At 39.3% G+C, this 27,974-nt stretch overlaps 1 protein-coding gene across 1 annotated transcript; it reads left to right on the forward strand.

Moving 5' to 3' along the window:
- Positions 1–10,536: 10,536 nt before the first annotated feature.
- Positions 10,537–13,157, forward strand: LOC138881490 (uncharacterized). The gene is made up of 4 exons (XM_070161721.1): positions 10,537–11,403; positions 11,489–11,892; positions 12,618–12,750; positions 12,837–13,157. Exons 1-4 carry the CDS (start codon positions 10,537–10,539, stop codon positions 13,155–13,157), a joined length of 1,725 nt encoding a protein of 574 aa, XP_070017822.1.
- Positions 13,158–27,974: the final 14,817 nt, after the last annotated feature.

Raw genomic sequence — 27,974 nt, forward strand, 5'->3', positions numbered from 1 at the left:
TGCTAAGTTCTCAAAGTGTGAATTCTGGCTAGACTCGGTAGCATTTCTGGGGCATCTTGTATCCAAAGATGGAATTATGGTAGATCCTAAGAAGACCGAACCTATGCAGAAATGGCCCAGACCTACTTCTCCTACAGAGATTCACAACGTTTTAGGCTTAGCAGGCTATTACAGGCATTTTGTGCAGGATTTATCCAGAATAGCAGCGCCGTTGACCAAGCTAACACAGAAAAATGCAAAGTTTCAGTGGAAAGAGGAATGTGAGCAGAGCTTTCGAAACTCAAAACATGTTTGACAACTGCACCAATATTAGCCTTACCATCAGGTTTCGGAGGATTTACGTTGTTTTGTGATACCTCGAGGGTAGGATTAGATGTGTTCTCATGCAAAATGGCCGCGTTATTGCTTATGCTTTGAGAAAATAGAAAAAGCACAAGCAAAACTATCATACACATGATTTGGAGATGCTTGCAGTGGTATTTGCTCTAAATATTTGGAGACATAATCTATACGGCAAAACTTGTTAGATTTATATTGACCATAAAAGTCTGAAGTATATCTTTCAGCAGAGAGATCTAAATTTTCGGCAGCGTTGTTGGATGGAACTACTCAAAGACTATGATTGTTCTATTTTGTATCATCCTGGAAAAACTAATGTGGTGGTTGATGCATTGAACAGAAAATCTATGGGAAGTTTGGTACATATAGCTCATGCAAAAGAGACTTTTGGCCAAAGATATTCAGAGACTAGAAGATATAGGTATCTGATTTAGTGTCGTAAATTCAGAGGTGTTATTGGCTTGTGCTCAAGCTAAGTCTTCATTAGTTGAGTGCATTAAGGCCACCCAATATGAGGACGAGCGATTATGCAAATATAAAGATGAGGCCTTAGCTGGTAAAAGCAAGGATATGATTGTTGGAAGTGATGGTGTGCTTTGAATGAGTGACAAGCTATGTGCCACAGACGTAGATGGGTTGAGACATGCTATTCTTGAAGAAGACCACAACTCTAAATACATTATACATCCTCGATCCACAAAAATGTATCATGACCTAAAGCAATTTTATTGGTGGCAAGGTATGAAGAAAGATGTTGCTAACTTTGTTTCTAGTTGTTTAACTTGTCAGCAGATCAAGACCGAGCATCAACGACCTGCTGGACTGTTACAACAAATTGAGATTCCATAGTGGAAATGGGAAAGAATTACTATGTATTTTGTCATCGGGCTACCACGAACCCTTAGAGGTTATGACTCTGTATGGGTGATTGTAGATCGACTGACGAAATCAGCACATTTTTTGCCAGTGAAGACTACATATGGAAGAGTGAGGTATGCACATATATTTATGAAGGAAATTTTCCGACTTCACGGTATTCCGGTATCCATCATCTCTGATAGAGGATCACAGTTCACTTCATGTTTTTGGAAATCTTTTCAAGAAGCATTGGTTACACGAGTAGATCTTAGTGCTGCATTTCATCTACAGACAGATGGCCAGTCTGAATGTACTACATAAATCTTGGAAGATATGTTGAGAGCTTGCATTCTTGAGTTTAGAGGTAGTTGGGATGCTTATATACCTTTAGCTGAATTTGCTTACAACAATAACTTCCAGTCCAGTATTCAAATGGCACCGTATGAAGCATTGTATGGTAGAAGATGTCGTTCTCCTATAAGATAGTTTGAAGCTGGTGAAACTAACTTATTGGGACCCGACTTAGTACAAGAAGCTATGGACAAGGTCCACTTGATCAGACAGAGATTGCTTACAACTCAAAGCAGATAAAAGTCTTATGCAGATAAGAGAAGAAGAGATTTAGTGTTCACAATTAGGGACAAAGTCTTCCTACGAGTCACTCCTATAAAAGGTGTGATGCGGTTTGGGAAAAGAGGCAAGTTGAGCCCCAGGTTTATAGGACCGTATGAGATACTAGATCGAGTGGGAGCTGTGGCCTATCATTTGGCACTTCCTCCTGAGTTGTCCTTTATTCATCCCGTTTTTCATGTCTCAATGCTAAGAAAATGTATATCAGACTCATCTCAGGTGCTTGAGGCACCAACTATATCGCTTGATGAGAGGTTGTCTTACGAGGAGGAGCAGATGACAATTGTTGATAGGCAAGTAAGAAATCTACGGTCAAAGGAAATTGAGTTCGTAAAAGTCTTATGGCGAAATCATACAGTTGAAGAAGCTACTTGGGAAATAGAAGATGCTATGCGAGTCAAGTAACCCTATTTATTTCAGTACAGGTACGTGTTTGAGTTAAATTCGGGGACCGAATTTCATAAGGTGGGGATGATGTAATACCCCCAATATATTAAATGAGGACATATGGGGTATTTAGTAAATAATTTAAGTTTAAAGAAAAAAAAAGACGAACTAACTAAATAAACAAAACAAAAAAAAGGAAAAAGTTAGGAATTTAAAACAAAGGGCTGAAGCCCATTAATACAATTGAAATAGGTTAGAAAAGCTTCACGATGGAAATCTTCATAAAGCCTTCTGAAGGAAACGAAGCAGAAAGCTTCGAAATGGGGAAAAAACAAAGAAAAACAAGCAGAAAAAGAAAAAGGAAAAGAGAAGAAGAAGAAGAAAACTTTGGGCAAAGGCCTTAAGAAGAACTGAGAGTTAAAATTGAAAGTATTAAAGTTCTCCTTCGACTCAAGAGGTTAACCTTCTTCTCCTCATCTGTTGAATTATTTCACTGCATCTATGCAATTTCATATAGTACAAAAGAATTTAATATCAACTTGCTCTTATATATATATATATATATATATATATATATATATATATATATATATATATATATATATACAATTACTATGGAGATAACAAGGCTATAAAGGTTTGGTTTAAGCACTGATAGATCTAATTTTAGAGGAATAAACTATACTAAATAATTTGAAATTGATAGAATTATGGACTAGTTCTATGAAATATAAATCCACAAACTAAGATTCAAACATGAAACCCGATGATTGGGTATTCTAAATTAGCTATGAATTAGCCTAAATGAGGTAATTAACACGAGACCGGTGTTGATGTGGTTATAGATTTATTGAAGAAAGTCGTACGGATCGTTCGAGGTGACGAGTTTGGCATTTTGCATGAGTACTGTGAGTAGTAATCTTACCATAATTTGTGTTTTCATAGCCTGCATGGTTTATATATGATTTTGAAAATAAATGTGTTACCTATGCTTTGAATTTTCATGTGGGACAAGTCTTTTACTTCATATGGTACCGAACAGTTCACTTGAGATGTTTACCGGTTAACATAAATATTTTCATCGTTACTAGATATGTTTTACTGTTACTTGAGATGTGACAGTTATTTAAAATGTTCTCACTATTAGTATACATGTTTTACTATTACTTGAGACATGATTACCGTTACCGAAATGAAACTACAAGATTTGATAAGAAATTATATGCCCTTTATTATTTTGAAAATGCTTTGCACGAGTATTTACTGTCTACAAAAAAGAGTATTAACGGGAGTAGATTGAAGGATCCTGTAGCTAACTGTGGGTTCGTTAGACCTGGAGCACCTTGTAATTACCGATTACCATTACAACCCTTACTAGTGGGAAGGTAGAACTATCATACCGTTACCGATTTCCCTCGAATAGGGACTACCGTAATATTTGACTTCTTGCAGAAGTCCAAAGTTATATCAATTACATGATCCATTCATTGAAATCTCCCAAATGTGAATATTGATATTATATAGTGGTTACTGAGCTTATTACTAAATTATTAATTGTATTATACTACAAGAAAAGTACGATGAGACTGAAAATTATTTATTGTTTCTGAAAGGGCATTTTTGTGTTATTTTCTGATTGATCTACTAGCATGTTTTCTGACTTGTCTCCAATAAAAACGGTTATGGTTAAGTGTTATTACTCGCTGAGCTAGCGACTCATTCCCCGCTAATTTTTTTTACAGGGACAACAGTTGAGGTAGGTGAGAATTTCGTTAATTAGAGCGCACAAGTTGATAGTTCTTGGTGAGTCTCGCACTTGTTCGCATGGGTGGAGATTTTATTTATTGTTATGGTATTGTATTTGAACTCTTAGAGTTACTCCATAGTCATTATTTTAGTGTCATGAGTATTTTGTTATTATAGTCTTATGTTGAATATCGTTCTTTATTATCGAAAGTGGAGATAAATTAGTATTTCTGGTTGTTAGTGGGTTAATTAGTAATGGTGGAGACTTATCTTGGTTAATTGATAAGTTGTCAATTATTTGGTTTGATGTTAGGATGGTTGGTTGTTGATTTTGAGACATGGAAAATTTTTGGATAGTCCAAAAATTGGGGAAACTCTACCCGATTTTTTGTAAAATACCGATGAGGCTTACTTGGGAGCACTTGCTCCTAAGCGTGATCACGATCCTAAATTGGGTCGTGACAACAACCAAATAAAGGAACCGGGCATAAACATACTAGGTTATATCGAACACATCATTAGTTTGGTCGGTTATCTTCTTTTCTTCCCTTCTCTGATAATCTTGAGCTCCATTGATGACCAAATTGAGAAGGGGTTTCTTCTTTTTAACATCCCCCCTCAAGTTGGAGGGGAGTGTTGTGACACCCAATTTGCTGAGGATTCCTCTGTGAGAAACCCCAGAGAGTGGTTTGGTGAAAATATCCGCTGGTTGATCTTTGGACGGGACGAATGAGAAAGTAATGAGCCCAGATAAAAAGTGTTGATACACAAAGTGACAGTCAAGCTCGACATGCTTTGTGTGTTCGTGAAAAACGGGCGATATGAATAGTAGCTTTACTGTCGGAATGAAGAGGAATTGGAAGGGTAATCGGAATGGAGAGGTACTCAAAGAGTCGTACCAGCCATGTGAGCTCGGCAGTGACACGCCACATGGAATGGTGCTTCGGTAGAGAATAGGGCAATTGAAACTTGTTTCTTCGATTTCCATGAGATTGGAGCCCCTTCTAAAATAATAAGAACCCACTCACAGATATGCAAGTATCTTTGCAAGAAGCCTAAACAGTGTCACAAAATGCAAGCAAAGAAAAATCATGAACGTAGGACAACAAAATTCCTTATCTCGGATCAGAACTTAGATATTGCAAAACCCTCAATGCAGCAAAAAAAGGGGGACAAACAAGGCCTCTGCATATACTGGCTCGGAGTAAGAACAACAAAGGAAAGATCCAACCGAGTATTTGTGAGATAGTTAAGCTTCCCAACCAAATGTCGATAGAATGTGAGGTTGTATAAGAGAGATCCATCATCGGTTTGGAGCTTGGAGCAGGGGTCTAAAGGAGAATTTGCTCGAGGCAAGTGAGACAAATCAAATTCCTAAAGCATATCTAAGGTAAAATTTTGTTGACTCATAATAAAACCACTGTTTTCCCATAAAATTTCCATTCCAAGAAAGTAGTGTATGTCTTCTAGGTTCTTTACCTTAAACTCAGTATTAAGAAAGTCTTTGATGCTTTGAATTTCCTGTAAATCATCCCCTGTTAATAAGATGTTATTGACATAAACGGCTAGGATTGAAATAAGACCCCTTGTTTTCTTGAAAAACAAAGAGTAATCATTCATTGATGGAGAGTACCTTTAATACTCAAAGCCACTGCAAGCCGAGTATACCATCGTCGGGAAACTTGCGTTAAACAATATAAAGATTTCTTCAAAAGACAAATGTGTTTAGGACTAGGTGGTGTTAGACCTACTGAAAATTTCATGAACACTTCCTTTTGCAAGTCACCATGCAAAAATGCATTATTAACGTCCAATTGATACACACTCCAATCTCTTTTAGCTGTAATAGTAAGAAGACATCTTATAGTTGTCATTTTCACCGCTGGTGAAAATGTTTCACTATAATATGTTTTTTCTCTTTGGATATCCTCCTTGCTACAAGCCTTGCCTTTAGTCTTTCAATAGTACAATCTGATAAGTATTTTACTTTGTACGCCTATTTATAAGGTAGTGCCTTCTTTCCTTTAGGTAACTCAACCACATCTCAGGTGTGGTTGTCTTGCACGGCTTGAACTTCTGATTCCATGGTTTCTCTCCATCATGGATGTTGAGAAGCTTGGTTAAAGCTAGTAAGCTCACTTAGTGTAGATAGAGATTGAATAATGTGTTGGTTGTTGATAGATAGAGATAAAAAGAAGTAAGCACTTGGCTTACTTGGTTGAGCAAACTATGCCCTGTCCAAATTAGTAAACACGATATTATTACATAGTCCTTCAGGTAGGATGGCCGGTGTGATACTCTATCTGATTTTCTTAGTGGAACATTTTGTCTATGTGCAGAAATAGGTGAGCTGCTATGGTGATTGTTCTAGGAAGGAGAATAGGGAATATGTGGGCAATAATATTGATGAGGAGTATGTGGAGATGAGAGTGAGGGTGAAGAAGACATATCTGGTATATTTGGTATATCTGGCTGCGTGGGTGTAGCATAGGTAGAGTTTGAGGCTAGAGGTGAGTGTGAAAAAAATAGGATTGTTTGAAGGACTGTACTTAGCTAATGGAAAATATGTTTCAAAGAACTTCACATCTCTGGAAATAAATGCCTTCTTTGTGTCCAACTCCAATAATTTGTATCCTTTTTTTTTATGTAAAAGGATACCCAATTAGGACATAGGCAGTTGCTCTCTCATCAAATTTACTTCTTCCTTGTGTCAAAGCGGAAGCATAACATAGACATCCAAAATTCCTCAAATGTTCATATTGAGGCTTCTGTTGAAAAAGTACTTCATATGGTGTCTGACCTTTCATTACACTAGAGGGCAATCTATTTATGATGTGTTTCGCAATTAAATTAAACTCTCCCCAATATGATATAGGGAGATTGGATTGAAACGTCAATCCTCTTGCAACATCTAAAAGATGTATATGCTTTCTCTCAAAAATCCCATTTTGTTGAGGAGTTCCCACACAAGATATCTGATGTATGATCCCTTTTGAAGCAAGAAAAGCTGCTTATTGTGTTCCTTTTCTCAATTCGTGGCACGACCCCAATTTCCTCTTTAGGATATCGTGACGATACCTAGTCTCTAAGACTAGGTAAGCCTAACACTTACTGAAGTAAAGATAGAATTTAACCAGAACAACTACGAAGCATGAAATCGCAATTTCTATAGTAAAACCAATGATTCCGAGTGCAACACAATACCCAAAACTGGTAGTACAAGTCATAAGCTCTACTGAGTTTACTAGAATAATATTATATAAGTACAATTTGTCCTAGAAAAGAAATAGACAGTACAAGTACAATATTATAAGGTGACTCTGAGGCCCGCGGATGCTACGATAGGTTTACCTTGAGTCTCCACAGCAAAACCCGAATAACTAGCTAGTGATCAACCAACTCTGAAGTACATGAATCTGCACAAAATGAGTAGAAAGTATAGCATGAGTAACCACTAATAAGTAGGGATTTTGACTACTTATTTGCGCTCTTTTACTTTCGTTTTAGACCAAAATTGCTTAAGGGTATTCCCGAAAACTAATGAAATGTGCTTGCTTGCAGGAGTGTTGCCATATGAGCCAAAGAAATGAAATTCAACTCAAGAAGGAGTAAATTTGGAAAAGGACCAAAACAAGGCTAAAAGGGGCACAATGCGGACCATACAAAAGTGAGTGCGGCCGCAGAACCTAAGGGCGACCTCTGACAGAATTTTAAGGCAAAATGTAGACCGCACAATTCTAGTGCGGCCGCAGAAGATGAAGTTCAGAGAATTGTATTTTTGGGCCATGGAGAAGTGCGGACCACACCGTTATTGTGCTTCCATAGGATGTCAAGTACGTCCACACTCATAATTGTGTGACTCGCAGAAGAGAAGAATCAGAGAGCCATGTTCCAGTCCAAGTTCAAGTGTGCGACCGCACTCAGAATTGTGCGGTCCACACAATCAAATGAAGTGCGGCCGCATCCCACTTTTATGTGACCGCAGAAGGCCCAGTTGACCAGTCAAGCTCAGAGTACGGACTGCATACAAAATTGTGCGGTTGCACAACCTCCGCAGGGGCATTTTTGTCAAGTATTTTCAGCTTAGTATAAATAGAACTTTTTGTCATTTTTAGGTTAAATTGTATCAGTGTAGAGCACCTGAGCCATTTTTCTTTACTCTTTTGAGTAATATCGTATTAGATTAGCTTCTAAACATCAGATTTTCTTTCCCTAATCAATTATTATGCATTCTATCTTAATTGCTTATGTAATTTCTTCATTTTCATGAGTAGCTAAATTTCTAGCTAGGGTTGTGGCTCAACCCTAGTGTGGGTATTTAATGGATGTTTGATTTAGGGCTTGTTTGTGATTGAGTTAGTGATTTTTAGCCTAGTTCTTGCTTAAATTCAAGAATTAATGATTACAAACATTAATTCATGCCTAATTGATTTGGTCTCTACTTGAGAAAGAGAGACTAAGACTAGGAAAACTTGGCTAACAAGAAATTGGGGTGAACTCAAGAAATTGATAGCTCCAATTAATAGGTTGAATCTAGAGATAGTAAGACCCAACTTGAGCATATATCACTTGTTTTGTGCAATACCCATTTGGACTTGAGAAAGCTAAATTGGACAAAATCACTCAAATTACTAAGAGGTATAGAGTGGGTAATTGCAAGTGATTGCTATATCACAACCCCAACCAATCAAACTTGCCCTAGAATTTACAACCCGTTAGGTAACCACCTAGGTGGAAGTCACAACCCTAGATATTTTATCATTTAAAAAACAACCAAAACCAAAAATATTGTCTTCTAGTTTTATAATTGCAATCAATAGTTTAAAGTAGAAGTAGAAACAACAAACAAGAATGTGAAAGTGTAATTTGAGGCACATCATACAATTACACTAAATATATACCTAATCCCAATTCTAACTCCATGTGTATTCGACCCCGACTTGTGTTGGGTTTTATTATTGCATCGACCGCCTCACTACCTATATTTGTGGTGTGAGTTTGGGCGACATCAATTTTTGGCGTCGTTGTTGTGGAGTTAAACAAATTTAGCTATATTTCTAGGTTTTTGTGTGATTTATCTTCTTTTCCTTCCTAGTCAGTAACTTTATTTTTAAATTGATTTTAGGTACGAAAATGGCTCTTAGCAACGAGCCCATTGGGAATTTGCTAATAGGGGAGGACGTGGATGATGACCAAGTTGATGAGGTTCCTCTTGAACCTCCAGCAAATTAGACGAGGCCGCCCGCCTCAAGACTACGTTCACATCCCTCCCCCACCTCCACCAAGAGCGGCAGCACACTGACAGTTACCGAACGAGGGTTATGCAAGTGCTATAATCCTACTCCGCATTAAGGCGGGCAACTTCCAAATCACCAATGTGATACTTACATTACTTAAACAACGGGAATTCTTTACCGGGGCTCCGAGTCAAAATGCTTACTAGCATCTCAAAGGGTTCGTCAATACTTGTTGGGGAAGAAAGCAAACAAATGTCTTCGAGGACGCACTGTGGTTGAGGCTATTTCCCTTTTCTCTATAGGGAAAGGCATGGACTAGTTAGAGAGATTGCCCAATCATTCCATCCATACATGGGATGAGTTGGTGGATAAATTCATTTCCAAATTCTTCTCTCCGGGACATATGGTGACACTTCGGGATGATATTATTGCATTCAAGCAAGAACCCAATGAGCCATTGCATGAGATTTAGGAAAGATATCGTACCATGGTTAAAGAGTAACCGCATAATGATATGACCGAGGCCATGATCCAAGAAACCTTTTATAGGGGGATCAACACAACAAATCAATGCGTGCTAAATCAACTCGCCGGTGGGAACTTCATGAACACACCTTATGTCGAAGCTTGTGAAATTCTTGATAAGATGGCGGATACCTCATTGGCATGGCAAAGTAGAGCCAATGTTCCTCAAGATGACCCAAGTGTCATTCACCTACACAAGGAACTACATGATCATGGGTAAGATATTGCCGAGTTCACAACCACAAAGAACCAATTACCCAAAGCTCAGCTTCAACAAGTTTAAGGGCCGAAACAAGTGAATGCAATAGAAGGTGTAAATATGATGATGAACAAGAGACGACAAGAAGGTCAACAAATGCAAAGCCATCCTGAACAATTCATGCAAGATGATAGTGGTTATGATCAAGGTGATTCTTTCAATGAGCAAGAAGAAGATATTCAATATGTCAACAATTATCAAGGCCAAAGAAACAATGCTCAAGGACAAAATCAACAACAATGGCGGTTATAAGGAAATTGGAACAACCAAGGCCACCAAGGCAAATGGAGTGGTGGTAACAAGAATCAAGGAAATTGGAATAATCAAGGTAACCAAGGCAATTGGGGAGGTAATCATCAAGGAATTGGGGCAGTAACAACCAAAGCAATTGGGGAGGCAATAACCAAGGAGGGTGGAACAACAACAACAACCGAGGGCCGGGTTTTCAAAGGCCCCCGATGTTCCAACAACCGAGCAACCCACCCCATATCCTCCTCAAGGTCCATGCTCTTCTAACAATGAGATGGGTAGAATTGAGAATATGTTAAACAGATGATGGAGAAGAATGCCGACTCTGATGCTCAACTAGCCTCTCATAACACTTTTATTCGCAATTTGGAGGTTCAATTAGGCCAAATCTCACAAGCTTTGAACACTCTTCCTAAGGGGGCACTACCTAGTGATACAATGGTGAAACCGAAGGGTGGAAATAATATGGGACATGCTATGGCCATGACTACTAAAAGTGGAAAAGGTGGAGATGCAAACACCTCAAATCAAAGAAGAATTATGGATGAAGATGTTGTGGCTCAAGAAGATGAAATCTCAAGCAATATAGTTCAAGCTAATGAAGAAGTGAGAATTGATATTGATGAAAATGTGGAGGAGATGCAAGAAGAAGTGAACCTGTCTAAGGAATACGCGATTGACATGCCAGAACCGATCGTGCCAAAGGCTAAGGCACCAATGCCAAGGCCTCCTCCTCCATACCCTCAAAGGCTTGCAAAGCAAAATAGTGAGAACCAATTCAAAAAGTTTATTGACATGATGAAGAGTTTGTCTATCAATGTACCATTAGTTGAGGCTTTAGAGCAAATGCCGGGTTATGCAAAGTTCATGAAGGTCTTGGTGACAAAGAAAAGATCGATGAATTATGAGACTATCAAGATGGCACATCAAGTGAGTGCTATTGTACACTCAATGGCTCCGAAATTGGAAGATCCTAGCGCTTTCACAATCCCTTGCACCATTGGGAGTGCCAACTTTGCCAAAGCTTTATGTGATCTAGGGGCGAGTATCAACTTGATGCCCTACTCAGTGTTCAAAACTTTGGGGATTGGGAAACCAAGACCCACATCAATGAGGTTGAAAATGGCGGATCATATAATGAAGAGACCTTTGGGTATTATCCATGATGTGTTGGTTAGAGTTGACAAGTTCATCCTCCCGGCGGACTTTGTGATCTTGATTGTGAAATGGACTATGAGGTTCCTATCATTTTGGGTAGACCTTTCCTTGCTACGGGGAAGGCTCTTATGATGTGGAAGCCGGTGAGCTCACTTTCCAAGTGGGTGATGAAAATGTGGTCTTCCATGTGTGCAAATCTATGAGGCAACTTAATAGTAATGAAGCTTGTTCGTTCGTGGATTTGGTCACTGATGTGATTATTGATGATGCTAGTGCCACAATGAATGTTGAGGATAATTTGGAAGCCGTTTTGCTCAATCTTGATGATGTTGAGGAGAAAGAAAGCTATGTGGAGTATGTTAATACATTGCAAGGAATAGGGTCGTACACTTATGAGCCCTGCAAGCTATCTTTGGATCTTGAAAATCAGAAGACTCGTCCAACAAAGCCCTCAATCGAGGAGCCTCCCACTTTGGAGTTAAAGCCATTTCTGCCACATCTCAGGTATGAATTCCTTGGCCCTTCTTCTCAAGTAGAGTCCACATTGGAGGTGCTACAAAGGAGGAAAAGAGCAATCAGATGAACATTGGCGGATATTGGGGCATAAGTCCCGCCTTTTGCATGCATAAGATTATTTTGGAGGAGGGTGAAAAACCCTCCGTTGAACATCAAAGGAGCATAAATGAAGTAATGCAAGAGGTGGCGAAGAAGGAGATAATCAAGTGGTTGGATGCCGGGGTTTGTTTACCCCATTTCCAATAGCTCGTGGACCTCTCCGGTGCAATGTGTCCCAAAGAAAGGGGGCATGACTGTGGTAACAAATGACAAGAATGGATTGATCCCCATAAGAACCATTACCGGTGGAGAGTGTGCATAGACTATAGGAAGCTCAATAAAGTCACTCGGAAAGATCATTTCTACCTTCTATTTCTTGATCAAATGCTTGATAGGTTGGCTGGACGTGTTTTTTATTACTTCCTTGATGGATACTCCAGCTACAATCAAATTCTTATTGCTCCTGAGGACTAAGAGAAGACCACTTTCACTTGTCCCTACGGTACTTTCATATTCTCGCGGATGCCATTTGGTTTGTGTAATGCACCGACGACTTATCAACGGTGTATGATCGATATTTTCACCGATATGATGGAGGATATTCTTGAGGTCTTCATGGATGATTTTTTCGTGTTTGGGAATTCTTTTGAGGATTGATCGAACAATTTGGATAGGGTATTGGCTAGATGTGAGGAGACAAATTTGGTGTTGAATTGGGAAAAGTGTCACTTCATGGTCGAGGAAGGCATTATCCTCGACCATAAAATTTCAAAGCATGGTATTGAGGTTAACAAGGACAAAATTGAGGTGATCTCCAAACTCCCGCCCCTGCATCCGTGAAGGGAGTGGGGAGCTTTTTGGGTCATGTGAGTTTCTATCACCGATTCATCAAGGACTTTTCCAAGGTGGTAAACCATCTATGTAAACCTTTGGAGAATGATGCCAAGTTCTATTTCAATGAAGATTGTATGAAGGCATTCAAATTGCTCAAGTTCAAGTTGGCTACTAGTACTACTATTATTACCGCACCGAATATGAGATTACCTTTTGAGCTCATATGTGATGCTAGTGATATGGCAGTTGGAGCGGTTTTGGGGCAACGTATCAACAAGATCTTCCATCTGGTCTACTATACTAGCAAGACCATGAATTATGCCCAAGTCAGCTACACAGTGACTGAAAAGGAGCTACTTGCTATTGTTTTTGCTATGTAGAAGTTCTGCCCGTATTTGATGGGTACAAAGGTGATTGTTCACACCGACCATGCGGTGCTTCAATATTTGATAAGCAAGAAAGATTCTAAGGCAAGGTTGATGTGGTGGGTGCTTTTATTGCAATAGTTTGATCTAGAGATTCAAGATCGCAAGGGTAGTGAAAATAAAGTGGTAGTCCACTTGTCCCGATTGGAGTAGGAGGGGAAGCCACATGAAGGCCTTGAGATCAATGATTCCTTCCCCGACGAGCAATTGCTAGCTATTTCAATGACCGGAATGCCGTGGTTTGCCGATTTAGCCAATTATGTTATGAGCGGCATTATACCGAATGAGTTCTCTTCAAACCAAAGGAAGAGGCTCAAACGGGGTTGCCTTGACTATTATTAGGATGACACGTATATTTTTCAGATATGTACCGATAGGGTGATCCGACGATGTGTGCCGGAGGAAGAACAAATGGGAATTCTTGAGGCTTTCCACTCTTTACCGCATGGTGGTCACCATGGTGGAGCGAGAACGGCTACAAAACTGTTGAGTTGTGGATTCTATTGGCCTACTCTTTACAAGGACGCTAGTGATCTAGTCAAGCATTGTGATGAATGTCAAAGGGCCGGTGGGATTTCTAAGAAGAATGTGGTTCCCCTCACCACCATCGTGGAAATTGATATCTTTGATGTTTGGGGTATTGATTTTATGGGACTATTCGTGAGCTCTTGTGGGAACACATACATTTTGGTAGCTGTGAACTATATGTGTCAAAATGGGTTGAAGCCGTGGCTTTACGCAACAATGAAGCTCGAAGTATGGTGACATTCTTGAAAAAGAACATCTTCACGAGGTTTGGAACCCCAAGGACCATTATTAGTGATGGGGGTTCACATTTTTGCAACAAGGCTTTTGATACCTTACTCACAAAGTATGGCATTACTCACAAAGTCTCGACCCCTACCATCCTCAAGCAAGCGGATAAGTTGAAGTCTCCAACCGGGAGATAAAGAGCATTTTTTCAAAGACTGTGAATGCCAACCGGATGGATTGGTGAAGAAAACTTGATGATGCTCTTTGGGATTATAAGACAGCCTACAAGACGCTGATTGGGATGTCTCCATATCGATTGTGATTGGGAAGGTGTGTTATCTTCCGTTAGAACTTGAGCAAAAGGCCATGTGGGCTTTGAAGAAGTTGAACCTTGAGTGGGATGTCGCTGCAAACCTAAGAGTGGCACATTTGAATGAGCTTGATGAATTCCGGTATCATGCCTACACAAGTTCATCCCTTTACAAGGAGAAGATGAAGTACCTTAATGACAAGTACATTCACAACAAGGAGTTTAAAGAAGGTGATCTAGTACTATTGTTCAATTCCCGGTTACGGATGTTTCTGGGCAAGTTGAAGTCAAAATGGAGTGGCCCCTTTGAAGTGGTGAATGTAACCCTCTTTGGTGCTCTAGATTTGAAAAATAAGAATGATGAGGTGTTTAGAGTCAATGGGCACTGGGTTAAATATTATCTTGGCAAGTTTGATGATGGCCACATTGTGGAAGTTCTTCATTTCAAATGATTGGTAATTTGCTCCATGTCACGACGTTAAAACAGGCACTTCTTGGGAGGCAACCCATGTGTTCTTTTTCTTTTTCTTGGTTTTCTTCTTTAGATTAGATATGCTTTGTTTTGTGCTAACTAGTTTTGAAGTGTATTTAGGAATGGATGTGCATTTCAGGACTGTGCCAGAGAAATTGGCTAAGTGTTACAAAAGTGCGGACCGCACCAAAATTATGCGGATCGTACAATCACTCTGTGACCGCACAGTTATGTGTGCGGTCGCACAACTAGAATATCAAAAATTCATGCTCTTTGAAGTTTGGCCTATCAAATTTTATTAACAAATTGCGGTGGTACACAAAATTGTGTGGTGCGCACAAATTCTGCGGTCGTGCTAACTTTTTTGCGGATTCGCAAAACTTCTTCAAAGGTACAAGTAAGGAGTGCGGAACGTACTCAAATTTATGCGGCCGCACTCAGGTAAGTTCTGAGCCCGACGGGTCAACATATAAATAGGGCTTTTCACCACTATTCACACTTTACACTCTTTTAACTCTCAAGCCCTACGAAAACACAGTGCATAACCCATTAGTTCTCAAACTTCAAGCATTTCATCTATATAGCTTCTCACCTGCATCCTTCATTACTCGTATGTTCTACATCTTTAGATTTTTCATCTTTTCTTAGATTTGTTCTTTTGTCTAGGGTTATTTTCATGCCTAAGAATGTCAATAGTTAGTCATTTTTGCTTAGAATCATGTGGGTAGTATCTTAAATGTTAATTGGGGTATGAGTAAGTATCTAATCATGTTTAATTGCTCAAAACTTGTCTAATATGTGAGACAATTGTATGTAACATAAGGCAGTGCTGCGTAAATTCAAATTGTGCGGTCGCACACATTTTTGTGCGGCCATAGTTATCTATGTTAAGGCATATGTGTGCATGGATTGTGTAGACCACACTCAAAATTATGCGGTCCGTATTGAAATTATGCGGTCCGCAGCAAAATTATGCGATTCGCACTTTTGAATGATCAGAGGACCCAATAGTCTAAATCTGGGCTATGCGGCCACACTCAAAATTGTGCGGTTTGTACTTTTGGTTGCGCGGCTGCACTGTGAAATTGTGTAGTCTGCACTTGGCTGTCTATGGCCGCACTGATTCTTCTGAGTTTGATTTCTTACAATTGTTATGTATGCATATGTGACTTCCAACTCTAACTGATTCCTATCATTATGCATTGCAGACAATTGTTAGATCACATGGTAGAGGAGATACATCAAAAGGGAGGGTCGAACCCTCCTGAGGCTGCGGTCGAGGCAAAAGTAACCTACCACTAGCAATCCAAAGAGCCATGAGCAAGAAAGCTACCACCAACAGAGTTCATGAACCCTTCGAGACCAGTGAGTATCTTCCATCTAGGGAAGCTTCTGAGGGTAACTCTATGCAAGCATAGCCGGAAGCCCAATCACAACAAGTTCAAGGGAGATACCAACTCCGTGACGAATCCTCCACCTCAACTAGTTCTTCTGAGAGTTCCGAGGTAGGTAGTCAAGATTATGAGCCCTCTTCATCACATGCCCCGGCTACACCAATCAATGTAGATGATTATGATGATGATGATGTCTCGGACGATAGTAGAGGGAGTGATACTGCACTGGGAGGTTTAGAAAGGTCAAAGAGAAGAGAGCTGTGGGAAGACAGATTCGTCAGCTTGATTGCCTTCAATAGATTCAGAGAGTGGTGGCCGCAGAGATCGCTCTCACTTGAGCGACAATTCTTGATAAAGGATTTGGACATTCACAACCCTAATGTCCTCAGACAATTCTAGGAGCGAAAGGGCTGGAAATGGTTCACCCACAATGTCATCGATGCAAATGAGCACCTGGTTAAAGAATTTTATGCCAATGTAGCTCACATTAAGAAGGGTACCAAGGTTACAAAAGTGAAAAACCTGAAAGTCAAATTCGACTCTTGTGCTTTGAACGCATATGTGGGATTTGAAGAAGTGGAGGCAGTCCAATACTTGGAAAAGCTGGTTATGGGTGATGCAGCTCACTCGTGGTTAGCTAAGATTTTGGCTGCTCGAGGACCACCACCTCTGTGGCTCACAACATGGGTTCCCATAGTCCGGGCCACCCTAAACATTGAAGAAAAAAGGTGGCAGACCTTCGTATGCAACCGTATTGATCCATGCCTAAATGAGAACAACCTCCCATTTCCCCGAGCAGTCTTGGTAGCCTCAATTATGTTTGGGTACCCGATCAATGTGGGTGCTATCATGTCCACCAACATCACTCTTGCTGTCCAAAAAGGTGAAAGACCCTACCCGTACTCGAACTTCCTCACAGAATACTTCAAAGATCAAGAGGTGGAGCCGAGGCAATATGAAACAGAAGTAAAGACCAAGAAGCCTTTCTCATGGTACCACCTATAGGGTGCTGACAATCCAAAGTTCAAGGGTAAGGCAACTACCTCTGTTGGCCAGTCTGAGGAGCCAACGGTAGTAGTTACTGATTCAATTGCTGAGCCTTCCATAGATGTTATGCCTTCTACAATAGTCGGTCCTTCCACTGAAACAATAGCCATGCCACCATCTTCTTCTACTAGACCATCAACTCCATTATCAGTGCCAGCTTCATCCACTTATCCAAAGACTGCACTACGAGTTTCCCAAACATTGGCGAGTCTCAACAACTAGATGCAAGCAGCTGCTTCAAAGTTGTCTGACATATCCAATGTTGTTGCAACACAATCTTCTGCCCCAACAGCACCACAGGTACCTCTGTCGGTGGAGGAAACATTGAAAAGGAGTTTGGACAACCAGAAGACTATTATGAAGTCTCTAGTGGCGCATGGGGAGGTCATTGAAGAGTTGGGAAAGCAAACAAAGAAGATGGGGAAGTCTCAGGCGTCGAAGAAGTCAGTGGAGAGGTTGATAAAAGCGATTGCCAAGATTACATCTACCGGAGATCTACCATTGGACCTGCTTATAGAGCCATCAGCCCCAACAACACATGTAGCACCAACAGTACCATAGGCAGCAACCGACCAGTCTAAGGAGCTGGTTATGACTGCCCACACCGCTGAGGAGATAATCTAGATGCTCAACAACCATATTGTCCCTCAACCATGTGATGATGAGATACAGTTAGAGGGGACTGAGGGTGTTGTGGATGCCATGCAAACTAAGACCACGTAGGGAGTTCTTTTAACTCTCTACCCTTCCCTGTTCTTATTTTTGTTAAGCATTGGGGACAATGCTTATTTTCATTGGGGGTGGTCTATTTTGATTTATTGACATTGACATTTGGTTTGTAATAACTCTTATACTCTTTTTCTTTTATCTTTATTTTCTCTTTTGGTATGTATATATTCTTCCCTTTGATTTGATGTATATATTCATTTTCCTTTGGTTTGTATAAAACAAATCCGTAGCTTATTTCATACCTTCTTTAGTTTGTCTTTATTAGTAGTATAACTTCTTATTTATTTTAGTAGTTTCTTTTGGATTTGTTAGCTTCTTTTTACATTTGAGTGATCAATAAGCCTTTGGTTTTCTTAATACCGCGGTTCTTTCCAAAGGTGGATTTTGTGTGAACCGGGTGGCTCTCCCCAATGATAGATGGAGTGACAACCTTCTTAAGGGATTGAGTCCATTTTCTTTTATGTTTAGGCAAATATATTAGTAATGAATAAAAGGGTCTCAAGCATGCTTCACTTGGTATCAACACATTTACCTACGACCTTATGGTTAAAAACAAAGTTGTTGGCATAAAATAGCTCTAGTTGTGACCTTTTGACTCTTGTGTTGGCTTAAACAGTCATCGAGTAGTTCAGTTGAGCCATTTGTAATTCTCAATCTTAACTAGGGTTGTTATGGTCCCTTGACTCTATTCTCTTTAGTAATCCAGTAGCGTGAGAGGTGAGGTGTTGAATTGCAAGTTTAGGTACCCATGCTAATAGTCTAGAATCCGCCTCGAACGTTTTTCTAGGCAAAATTCTAAGTGTAGCTTGGATTGAGAAATCGTTGTAGGCTCTCCTTGATCCAATTTGAAATTTGAAATCTTCCATATCCTACCAATGTGATATCCCTAGTCAACCTATTTTAGCCTAAGCCCTTTTTCTTTCAATAACCACATTACAAGCCTTTATCCGTTTTGTAATGACCCTCTTTTGGCACCCGATCTTTCCTTAGCATTCTTTGAAAATAATTGGCAAAAACATAAGTTTGGGGGAGAGACGAGGAGTTTGAAAGTGATAAAAGGTACAAAGAAGAGAAAGAAATGAAGAAAAGGGAAGGCAAAGAAAAGAAAGAAAGAACAAAAAGAAATATGCCAAAAAGAAAGTGAATAAGGTAGAAAGTTAAAGGGATTCAAAGAAAACAATGATGAAAGGCATGGAGTAAATAGAAAAGGAGAAAAATGAATATCATGACCAAGAAAGAGTGACATTATGTTTCTCTAGTTCCCCCGAGGAAAAATAAAATTGACTCGAAGAGTCGACAAAGTATGAGCCAAAATGAGAAAATGGAGTGCTTAAGGAAAGAGGAACCCATTCTATTTCATCAAGACCTACCTTGATCCAAAAAGCCTTCATTACATCTCAAAAAAGCCCTACATGATTTCAAGTTGAGTGATCTTTCATTAGTGGTGATTTACATAAGGGGCAAGCTTATGGTACTTAGAGCCGGACTTGTGACATTCTTTTGAGAGAGATGAGCAAACCTTTCACAATCCTTGCTTCGAGTGTTACATTCTAAAGTGAGATTTGCTAACGAAGTATAAAGGAGGAGGAGTTTGGGATCCACAAAGACCTACATGAAAGAGTGAGTTTCCATGATGAATAAAGTCAACTCTTGATGCTCTAGTGTCACATTAGAACTATTGCACTCAAAAAGTCAAATCATTGCATTGTTGATAATTCATACGTGTTGTGGGTAATTGTTGGTCCCAAGTGATGTGTGGTTGATTCACCTTAGGCCAGCTTAAATAGTTCTTGCTTTGTGGAGGTGGGAACTACCTTATTTGCTTGAGGACAAGCAAAAGCTTAAGTTTGGGGGAGTTGATAAGTAGGGATTTTGACTACTTATTTGCGCTCTTTTACTTTCGTTTTAGACCAAAATTGCTTAAAGGTATTCCCGAAAACTAATGAAATGTGCTTGCTTGTAGGAGTGTTGAAATATGAGCCAAAGAAATGAAAATCAACTCAAGAAGGAGTAAATTTGGACAAGGACCAAAACAAGGCTAAAAGGGGCACAATGCGGATCGCACAAAAGTGAGTGCGGCCGCAGAACCTAAGGGCAACATCTGATAGAATTTCAAGGCAAAATACGGACTGCACAATTCTAGTGCCGCCGCAGAAGATGAAGTTCAGAGAATTTTATTTTTGGGCCACGAAGAAGTGCAGACCACACCATTATTGTGCGGCCGTAAGATGTCAAGTGCAGCCGCACTCATAATTGTACGGTCCGCAGAAGAGAAGAATCAGAGAGCCATGTTCCAGTTTAAGTATGCAGCCGCACTCAGAATTGTGCGGCCCGGTTGACCAGTCAAGCTCAGAGTGCGGACCACACACAGAATTATGCGGCCGCACAACTTCTGCAGGGGCCTTTTTGATAAGATATTTACAGCTTAGTATAAATAGAACTTTTTGTCATTTTTAGGTTAAGTTGTATCAGTGTAGAGCACCTGAGCCATTTTTCTTTACTGTTTTGAGTAATATTGTACTAGATTAAATTCTAAACATTAGATTTTCTTTCCCTAATCAATTATTATGCATTCTATCTTAATTTCTTTTGAAATTTCTTCATTTTCATGAGTAGCTAAATTTCTAGCTAGGGTTGTAGCCCAACCCTAGTGTGAGTACTTAATAGGTGTTTGATTTAGGGCTTGTTTGTGATTGGGTTAATGATTTTTAGCCTAGTTTTTGATTGAATTCAAGAATTAATGGTTGCAAACATTAATTCATGCCTAATTGACTTAGTCTCTACTTGAGAAAGAGAGACTAAGTCTATGAAAACTTGGCTAACAAGAAATTGGGGTGAACTCAAGAAATTGATAACCCCAATTAAAGGGTTGAATCTAGAGATAGTAAGACCTAACTTGAGCATATATCACTTGTTTTGTGCAATACCCATTTGGACTTGAGAAAGCTAAATTGGACAAAATCATTCAAACTACCAAGAGGTATAGAGTGGGTAATTGCATGTGATTGCTATATCACAACCCCGACCAATCAAACTTGCCCTAGAATTTACAACCCGTTAAGTACCCACCTAGGTGGAAGTCATGACCCTAGATCTTTTATCATTTGAAAAACAATCAAAACCAAAAATATTATCTTCTAGTTTTATAATTGCAATCAATAGTTTAAAGTAGAAGTAGAAACACCAAACAAGAATGTGAAAGTGTAATTTGAGGCACATCATACAATTACACTAAATATATACCTAATACCAATTCTAACTCCATGTGAATTAGACCCGACTTCCATTAGGTTTTATTATTTCATCGACCGCCTCACTCCTATATTTGTGGTGTGAGTTTGAGCGACATCAACCACAGCGGTACTCAGTAAGTATTAAGACTAACTTTGGTGAAGTAGTAACGAGGGACAGTCAAGACACCTACTAGAATAAATAACTTGTAAAAGTATGAACGTCAAACTAACAGGAAAACAATGTCAATATAAGCTAAGCATGGCAAAAATAACAAAACAATACTCGCAGTAAAGCACTAGAAACAACAATTAGGAACAAGGGACAAACAAGTAATAATGCCATAGAGTGAGTTGAACACAGTTTAAGTTCGCTGAAACTGAGTAGAAGGAACAACTAACAATTCAATAAGAGCCACCACTTTCACATAAGATTTTTTCAAGGATTTCCTCGAGGTACGTTACCTTATGGTCACATTTCATGGGTCCTAATTCGTGAACCCTAATCACTTGGCATCTCGTGCCCATATTACCATTTATAACAGCACGGACGGCTCACCTGCCTAGGGAGTGAGAATATCAATTATCCGCATAGACAACTCACGTGCCAATAGTAATAATGACTCATGACCACACGGATAACTCACATGCCAATAGAACAACTCTTACACAGAATACAAGTAAACGAGAATACATTTAAATGGTCAATAACATCAGGATTCATCTTCTTAAACCGATATGGGTGATTAATTATGTGTATGCTTGTGCAAGTGTTCTATCGCAATTTAAGTCAATAAGTAAGAGTAGAGACAATGAATGACACATAAGAAATGATCACCACAAAATGTACAAGATATAACTCACACAAGGTAGGAACACCACTACATAAATATCAACAATAACAATGCCCCATGCCATTATAAGTCATCACAAATCATTCCCCGACATAGCCCACCTTGTCTCGCCACGTACGTAACAATACAGTAATGCCCACTTTTTCTCGTCGCATGCGCATAATAATATTCCCATCTTGTCTCGCCACATGCGCAAATCCACATATATATAGCCCGCCTTGTCACTCCTTATGTGCAAATATCAATAATAAAAATATCACAGATAACTCTCGTGCAAACATCCCAACAATTATCTCAATAATATCACGTGTGACAAATATAACAACACAATATAAAGTCTTTCACACGTGTGCCCATATACCGTAACTTTTCCTCAAAACAAATTTCAATACCACAACCACACATAGCCCTCAGCTCAATAATACTGAGTATAATGGCAACAACAATAATAATATAAGAGTAGGGCAAGTAACTCAATACAAGAACTTTAGAATACAAAGAAACAGAAGAACGAGCTCACAAAGAAAGGCAATAGGGAATAATGGTCTAAACAAGAATAGTTCAACAAGGGAGAGAGATACTATGCAACAATGATTCCACATAGGTACAACTCGACGATAATAAATATTGCATGATTCAATGATTCTGAATAAGGATACGTCATCGATGAAAGGGATAAAAAAACTTCAATTAAGGTTAAGCAATTACAAAAAGATAACATACTTCAATTAAGGTTAAGCAATTTGTTTACTATGAAAATGGTAATGACAATTAAATTTTTTGATGGGACTCTAAAAATACGTGATCTATTTTTATGCTAGTTTGTTACTAGTTGATGCTAAGTATATGAGATTTAGAGACGAAATAAAGTTAATGGTACTAGGTCTGTGATCTCGAGACTTCGAGGTGATCTTCCAAGACGCCTTATTAACGAGAAATCGGTTCCTCCGATTTTGCCGTATACAGATAGTCCCCGTGTTTCTTAGAGAGGAGTGACAAGAAACGATCTTGACATCCAACTCTTCGGACTTTCCGTGATGACATCATACTGATGATGCAAGCCCCCATGACTACCGAAACATTCCGTCGTTTCGCTTCTCTAAGATAATTCAATGTATTGCGGTTTCTCATTTTCCAAAGTCATAATGTCACTGTCGATTAAGCTCCCAAGGATGCATTATAATGTGCCTGTCATTACATTTTTCGAGGGCGATAATGGCGTTGTCGGTTACGTTTCCCCCTCTCTATAAATGGGGGCCTCCTGGGGTATTCCTTTTATCCAAGTATCTTTCCTTACCTATCCATTCTTCCTTTCTAGCTATCTTTGTTCTGTGTCGTTCACCATGCTTGAGGCCTATGGCCTCAGGATTGTATGGTGGTACTTCTATCAGGCATGTCACAGCCTATCTCCCGGCCCTTCTCTGGTCGAGGGAGACTATGCTATTTTTTTGTTGTTGTTTTTGCTATCATCGTTGGCTCAGGTTGACGAAGCAGAGGGCTGATTTCCTCCGACCCGATGAAATATTCGGATTATACACCGCTGCTCAATAGGGGGTTTGAACTATACACTGCTGCTCACCTCCCCTGATTATCCAGTGTGGCACCTTGCTCCCTTTGCTTTCCATGGAGTGAGGTGGTACTATCTACTAACTGTTGCATCCTGCACCGGGGCAACATCTTAAGAAGTGGCTTTACAATAATAACCTGGCGAAATACATACTAGCCAGATTTTCCACTCAGCCACTTCTTTGTTCCTTCCCGCCCCTTTCACGTCACTTTGCTCTTCTCTATCGCCTTCCTCTTCGTCGTCTCCCATTTTAAAGATGCCATTCTGAGGAATCGATATAAGACTCCCGAGGGGATTGTGCTTGGAAGATATTGTTGAGGATGCGTGCCTGAGGAGACGGTACCCGAAAATATTGCTATTGAGGACGCACCTTTGAGAATAGGCTAGGCCCTTAGGATTTTATTATATGTACACCTTCCTGCTTCTTTATTTCTGTGTAACCGCTCATGGGCTTTTGTAATCATATGTAAGGACTGTCACACCTCCTTTTTCACCTGCGCCCGCAGGGGCGTAGGGGAGTTTTTCCAATTAAAGGACAATCGAAACGGGATTTATTTATTTAATTCAGAGTCACCACTTGGGAGATTTATGGTGTCCCAAGTCACCGGTTGAATCCCGAATCGAGGAAAAGATTGACTCTGTATTACAGTCCATGAACCCGAAATCTGAGTAAGGAATTCTGTTAATCCGGGAGAAGGTGTTAGGCATTCCCGAGTTCCGTGGCTCTAGCACGGTCGCTCAACTGTTATATTTGGCTTAAATTATCTGATTTTAACAATTATGAATCTACGTGCAAATTTTAACCTTAACCGCTTTTATTCATTTTTATTTTAAAAGAGAATTGCAACGTCATGAAAATGCGTCTCGAACTGCGCCACATAAATGCACCCGTCGTTTTTGACACATTCCGACTTTGTTGAGATTTGGATTTGGGTCACATAAATGTGCACCCGAGTTTAGCGAGGTAACGTTATTAAAATATGCGCCTAAAGAGACTAACGCGTTATTATTTTGGGGAAGACCGTGAAATTCACTAAACGACCCGTTCCTAAAATCTAAGGATTTAAATATATACACCTATCGAGGCCCCCACAATTTATGCATTTAGGCGAGGCTCGCCTTATTTTATTATTTTAAAGGTCCATCCTAAAACAATCTATAATTTTCTATTTAATTCGTCTTTAAAATGAAAGCAGTCCTAGTTAATTAATGTGCGTGAAAGATCCGAAATTACATAACTCGATTTCAAACAGTTATGCCCCAAAGTTGAACGAAGAGAGCGGGACATTTCCAGTACACGACTAAAGCTTCATTTCACAGAAAATGGGCCACCTGAGCCCACAACGGCTCATACACCTAGTATCCTATCAATGGAACTTCCATAGCCAGGGTAGGAATTATTTAGGCCTCAGGGATCATGACAATCCAACTTGATCAATGGTTGTAGGGGGGAGCTAATTTGCAGAATTAATCATACTTGTATCAAACTCATAATTTCTAATTTTTGCACTCGAGCTTGACATCATTTTTAAGCTATTGTAGCACTGATTTTAACACACAGCTCAATTCTAATTTTTGTTTAGCACATAACTCACAATTGTTTGCTCATCCCTATTAGAGTAGAAATGGTATTACCTATAACTTACTCTAACGAATCACTTATCCAATAATGATTTAAATCACACATGGAGTCATGGATAATTTCAAATTTGAAACTAAACATACGTGACCTGGACTAACGTGAATATGCACCTATTTGCTGTGATTTGCCTTTGATTTTTAGTGTGGCGAGCAATTAACCCGAACAATGAAACTATTTGACACTATGGACTTGATTTCAACAGAAATGAGCTACATATTAGAGTTAAAAGTCCATCACAATTCAAAATAACTCAAATCGGTTAAACAACAATCTTAATTATACAGGTGCCTATTGTCCACAAGTTATAAAATAGTACATAGCATGTTAATAATCCAACTAGTCCCTTACAGGCGTATTAATGCACAAATTTATCATACAAATCTTAAAGCTAACTGTATCATAATAAACTAAAAAAACAGTAAAGCTTTAATGGATGTCAAACATCAATTGCCTTTCCATTCCACTGAAGAAACTACATCAAAACAGGTTCAAATGTGTACCTGGAGAAATGCAACACATGAAGAGGAGAAAGAATAGTCAGCAGCAGGCTAGCAGCAGTCAATACAATAGTAATACACCAGCAGCAACAACTCAATCAATACACCAAAAAAAACCAGAAAGGTTGTAAACTAATAGCAACAGCAAATACCAAGACAAATAGACTCAACCAAGCTTGTATTAAACCCAAAACTGAACCAATAGACCACTGAACCACTTAAGCAATCAAAAGGAATGAGAATTACTGTCCAGAATTTGAATTACATCTACGGATGCAATGAAACAGTATCTTTCTTTTGATTTCTGTTCTTAAACTCTCCAGCACTCTTTAAAAGAAACTGATCACTTTCAAAGCTCCCAAATGTTGTTCTTTTTTTTCTTTTTAAATTCTCTCCTTAAGGTCCTATTTATCCTGTTGCGGATCCTCTTTTGAAGTATATTTTAGTCCCTTTTAGATCTATCCTTCACCTTTCCAAGTTGTACCTACTCTTGCACATGTATCCCTCAATTTTTATCATTATCCTCATGCTATTCTGATTTTCCACCCTTAAAGGCACTAGGCGTGGTTCAGTTGTATTTCCTTTTCAGTTTTAATCAAAATCCCATGTTATTCTCTGATTTCCACTCTCTAAAGGTGCTAGACAGGGTGTTAGCTCTACTGCCTTTTTAATTCTTAATTAAAAACCCCTAAAGCCCCATAAAGCTTTGAATTATTATAACCAGGACAAACGATTCTTTAAAACATACTTGTCATGACATTAGCAAGAAATATTCAATAAACAAACCTATTTGATATTCGACTTCCGAAACAATTAATATAATTATTTCAAATGGCGAATCAGATCACCACGAGACAAGAACATGCTGATTAAAACACAAGTTAACTGATTTGTATAAACCATGAAAATGAAAAACTAGAAATCTAATGATTCATATGGCAGGTGCAAACATCAACAATTAAATACAGGGGTTGATTAAAATATCCAAAATCAGAAAATAAGAACTAGCAGAAACAACTAAATTGGACAGGAAAACTAAAATTAACAAAAATACGAACGGCTAAGCTAATCTAAAGCAAAGAAATGTGGCTCGAAGTAAATTGAAATTTTAACCAGAAAAATGAACCAATCAAATACATGTAGAAGAAAAAAGGGAGAAGTAGAGGTGAATCGAGTAAAACAGGAAGAAAGTGCCACAGGGGCTCACCGATTCAACTTTGAACTCACTTGGCGTCTTGACTCACAGGGAACTGAGGCTAATCATTTGTTCTTGTTAAGAACAAATGACCAGCATCAGTTCCTGCAGTGAGTCAAATCTTCTTGTTATGGGAACACAGTCCTGAGTCGACGTATGCCAACAACTCATCGAGAACCGATTTTGAAACTTTAAGGCTCAAAATCAGATTTGAGATTCGAAAGAACATAGTAATATTCAAGGGAAAACAATGATGGATGGCATATGAGGAGGTCAAGGTGGTTGTGGGGTGTGATTTTGGCGGTCATCGAAGAAGGTGAGGTTTTTGGCTGATTCTTTGATTGAAGATTCGAGAAGATCAGGGATGATTCGAAGGTAGTGTTTTGATGGGTTGGGGTGGGGAGGCTGAGGGGAAGCTATGGTGTGAAATTGGAGGTCATTGGAGCACTGTCCGTCGGGTTTCAGGCAATGGAGTATGGTGGCGGCTATTTGGATTTTTGGTCGTTTGGTCTCTCTGAAGGAGACGACTGAACAGGGGGGTGTTTGGAAATGAGAGGGGGTAATGGGTCTGGGGTATTTTGGTATATTAGATTGAGGGGATTAATGTGATACGTTGGATCAGTAAAGATCGACGGTCCAGATTAGGTTAGGGGGTCAAACGGGGTCGTTTTGGTTAAGTACTGAGGCATGTTTGGTTCGGGGTAAACGGGCCGGGTTCGGTTCTTGGATACGGGTATTGATCTGTGACCGTTGGATGTGGCTTGGTTGAATGGCTGAGATTTTTGACATTGAAACGACGTAGTTTGATCCCTATACTACGTTGTTTCACCATCCTGTGAGAGGAGCTGCCTGGACCGGGTTTGGGACATGCCATTGGTCCAGGGATTTGAGCCCAATACGATTTTCCTTCCTAGTTTTTGTTCTTTTCATTCATTTTTCTTTATAAATTATTTTCTAAAATTATAAACCAAGTTAACTTATTAAAAATACTAATTATCTTCTAAAAACATTTATCATATATAATTAAATGCCAATTAACAATAAAATCACACAATTCAACATTAAATGCTAAAAAATGCAAA

Source organism: Nicotiana sylvestris, chromosome 11, assembly GCF_000393655.2.
Source record: "Nicotiana sylvestris chromosome 11, ASM39365v2, whole genome shotgun sequence".
NCBI classification, from domain to species: Eukaryota; Viridiplantae; Streptophyta; class Magnoliopsida; order Solanales; family Solanaceae; genus Nicotiana; species Nicotiana sylvestris.

Excerpts from the sequence above, each read along its gene's own strand:
- LOC138881490 (XM_070161721.1), top strand. The coding sequence starts at position 10,537 with ATGGAGAAGAATGCCGACTCTGATGCTCAACTAGCCTCTCATAACACT. Across the intron at positions 11,893-12,617 it reads CCATTTCTGCCACATCTCAG|GGTATTGGCTAGATGTGAGG; the intron begins GTATGAATTCCT and ends CAATTTGGATAG. Across the intron at positions 12,751-12,836 it reads TTAACAAGGACAAAATTGAG|GACTTTTCCAAGGTGGTAAA; the intron begins GTGATCTCCAAA and ends CGATTCATCAAG.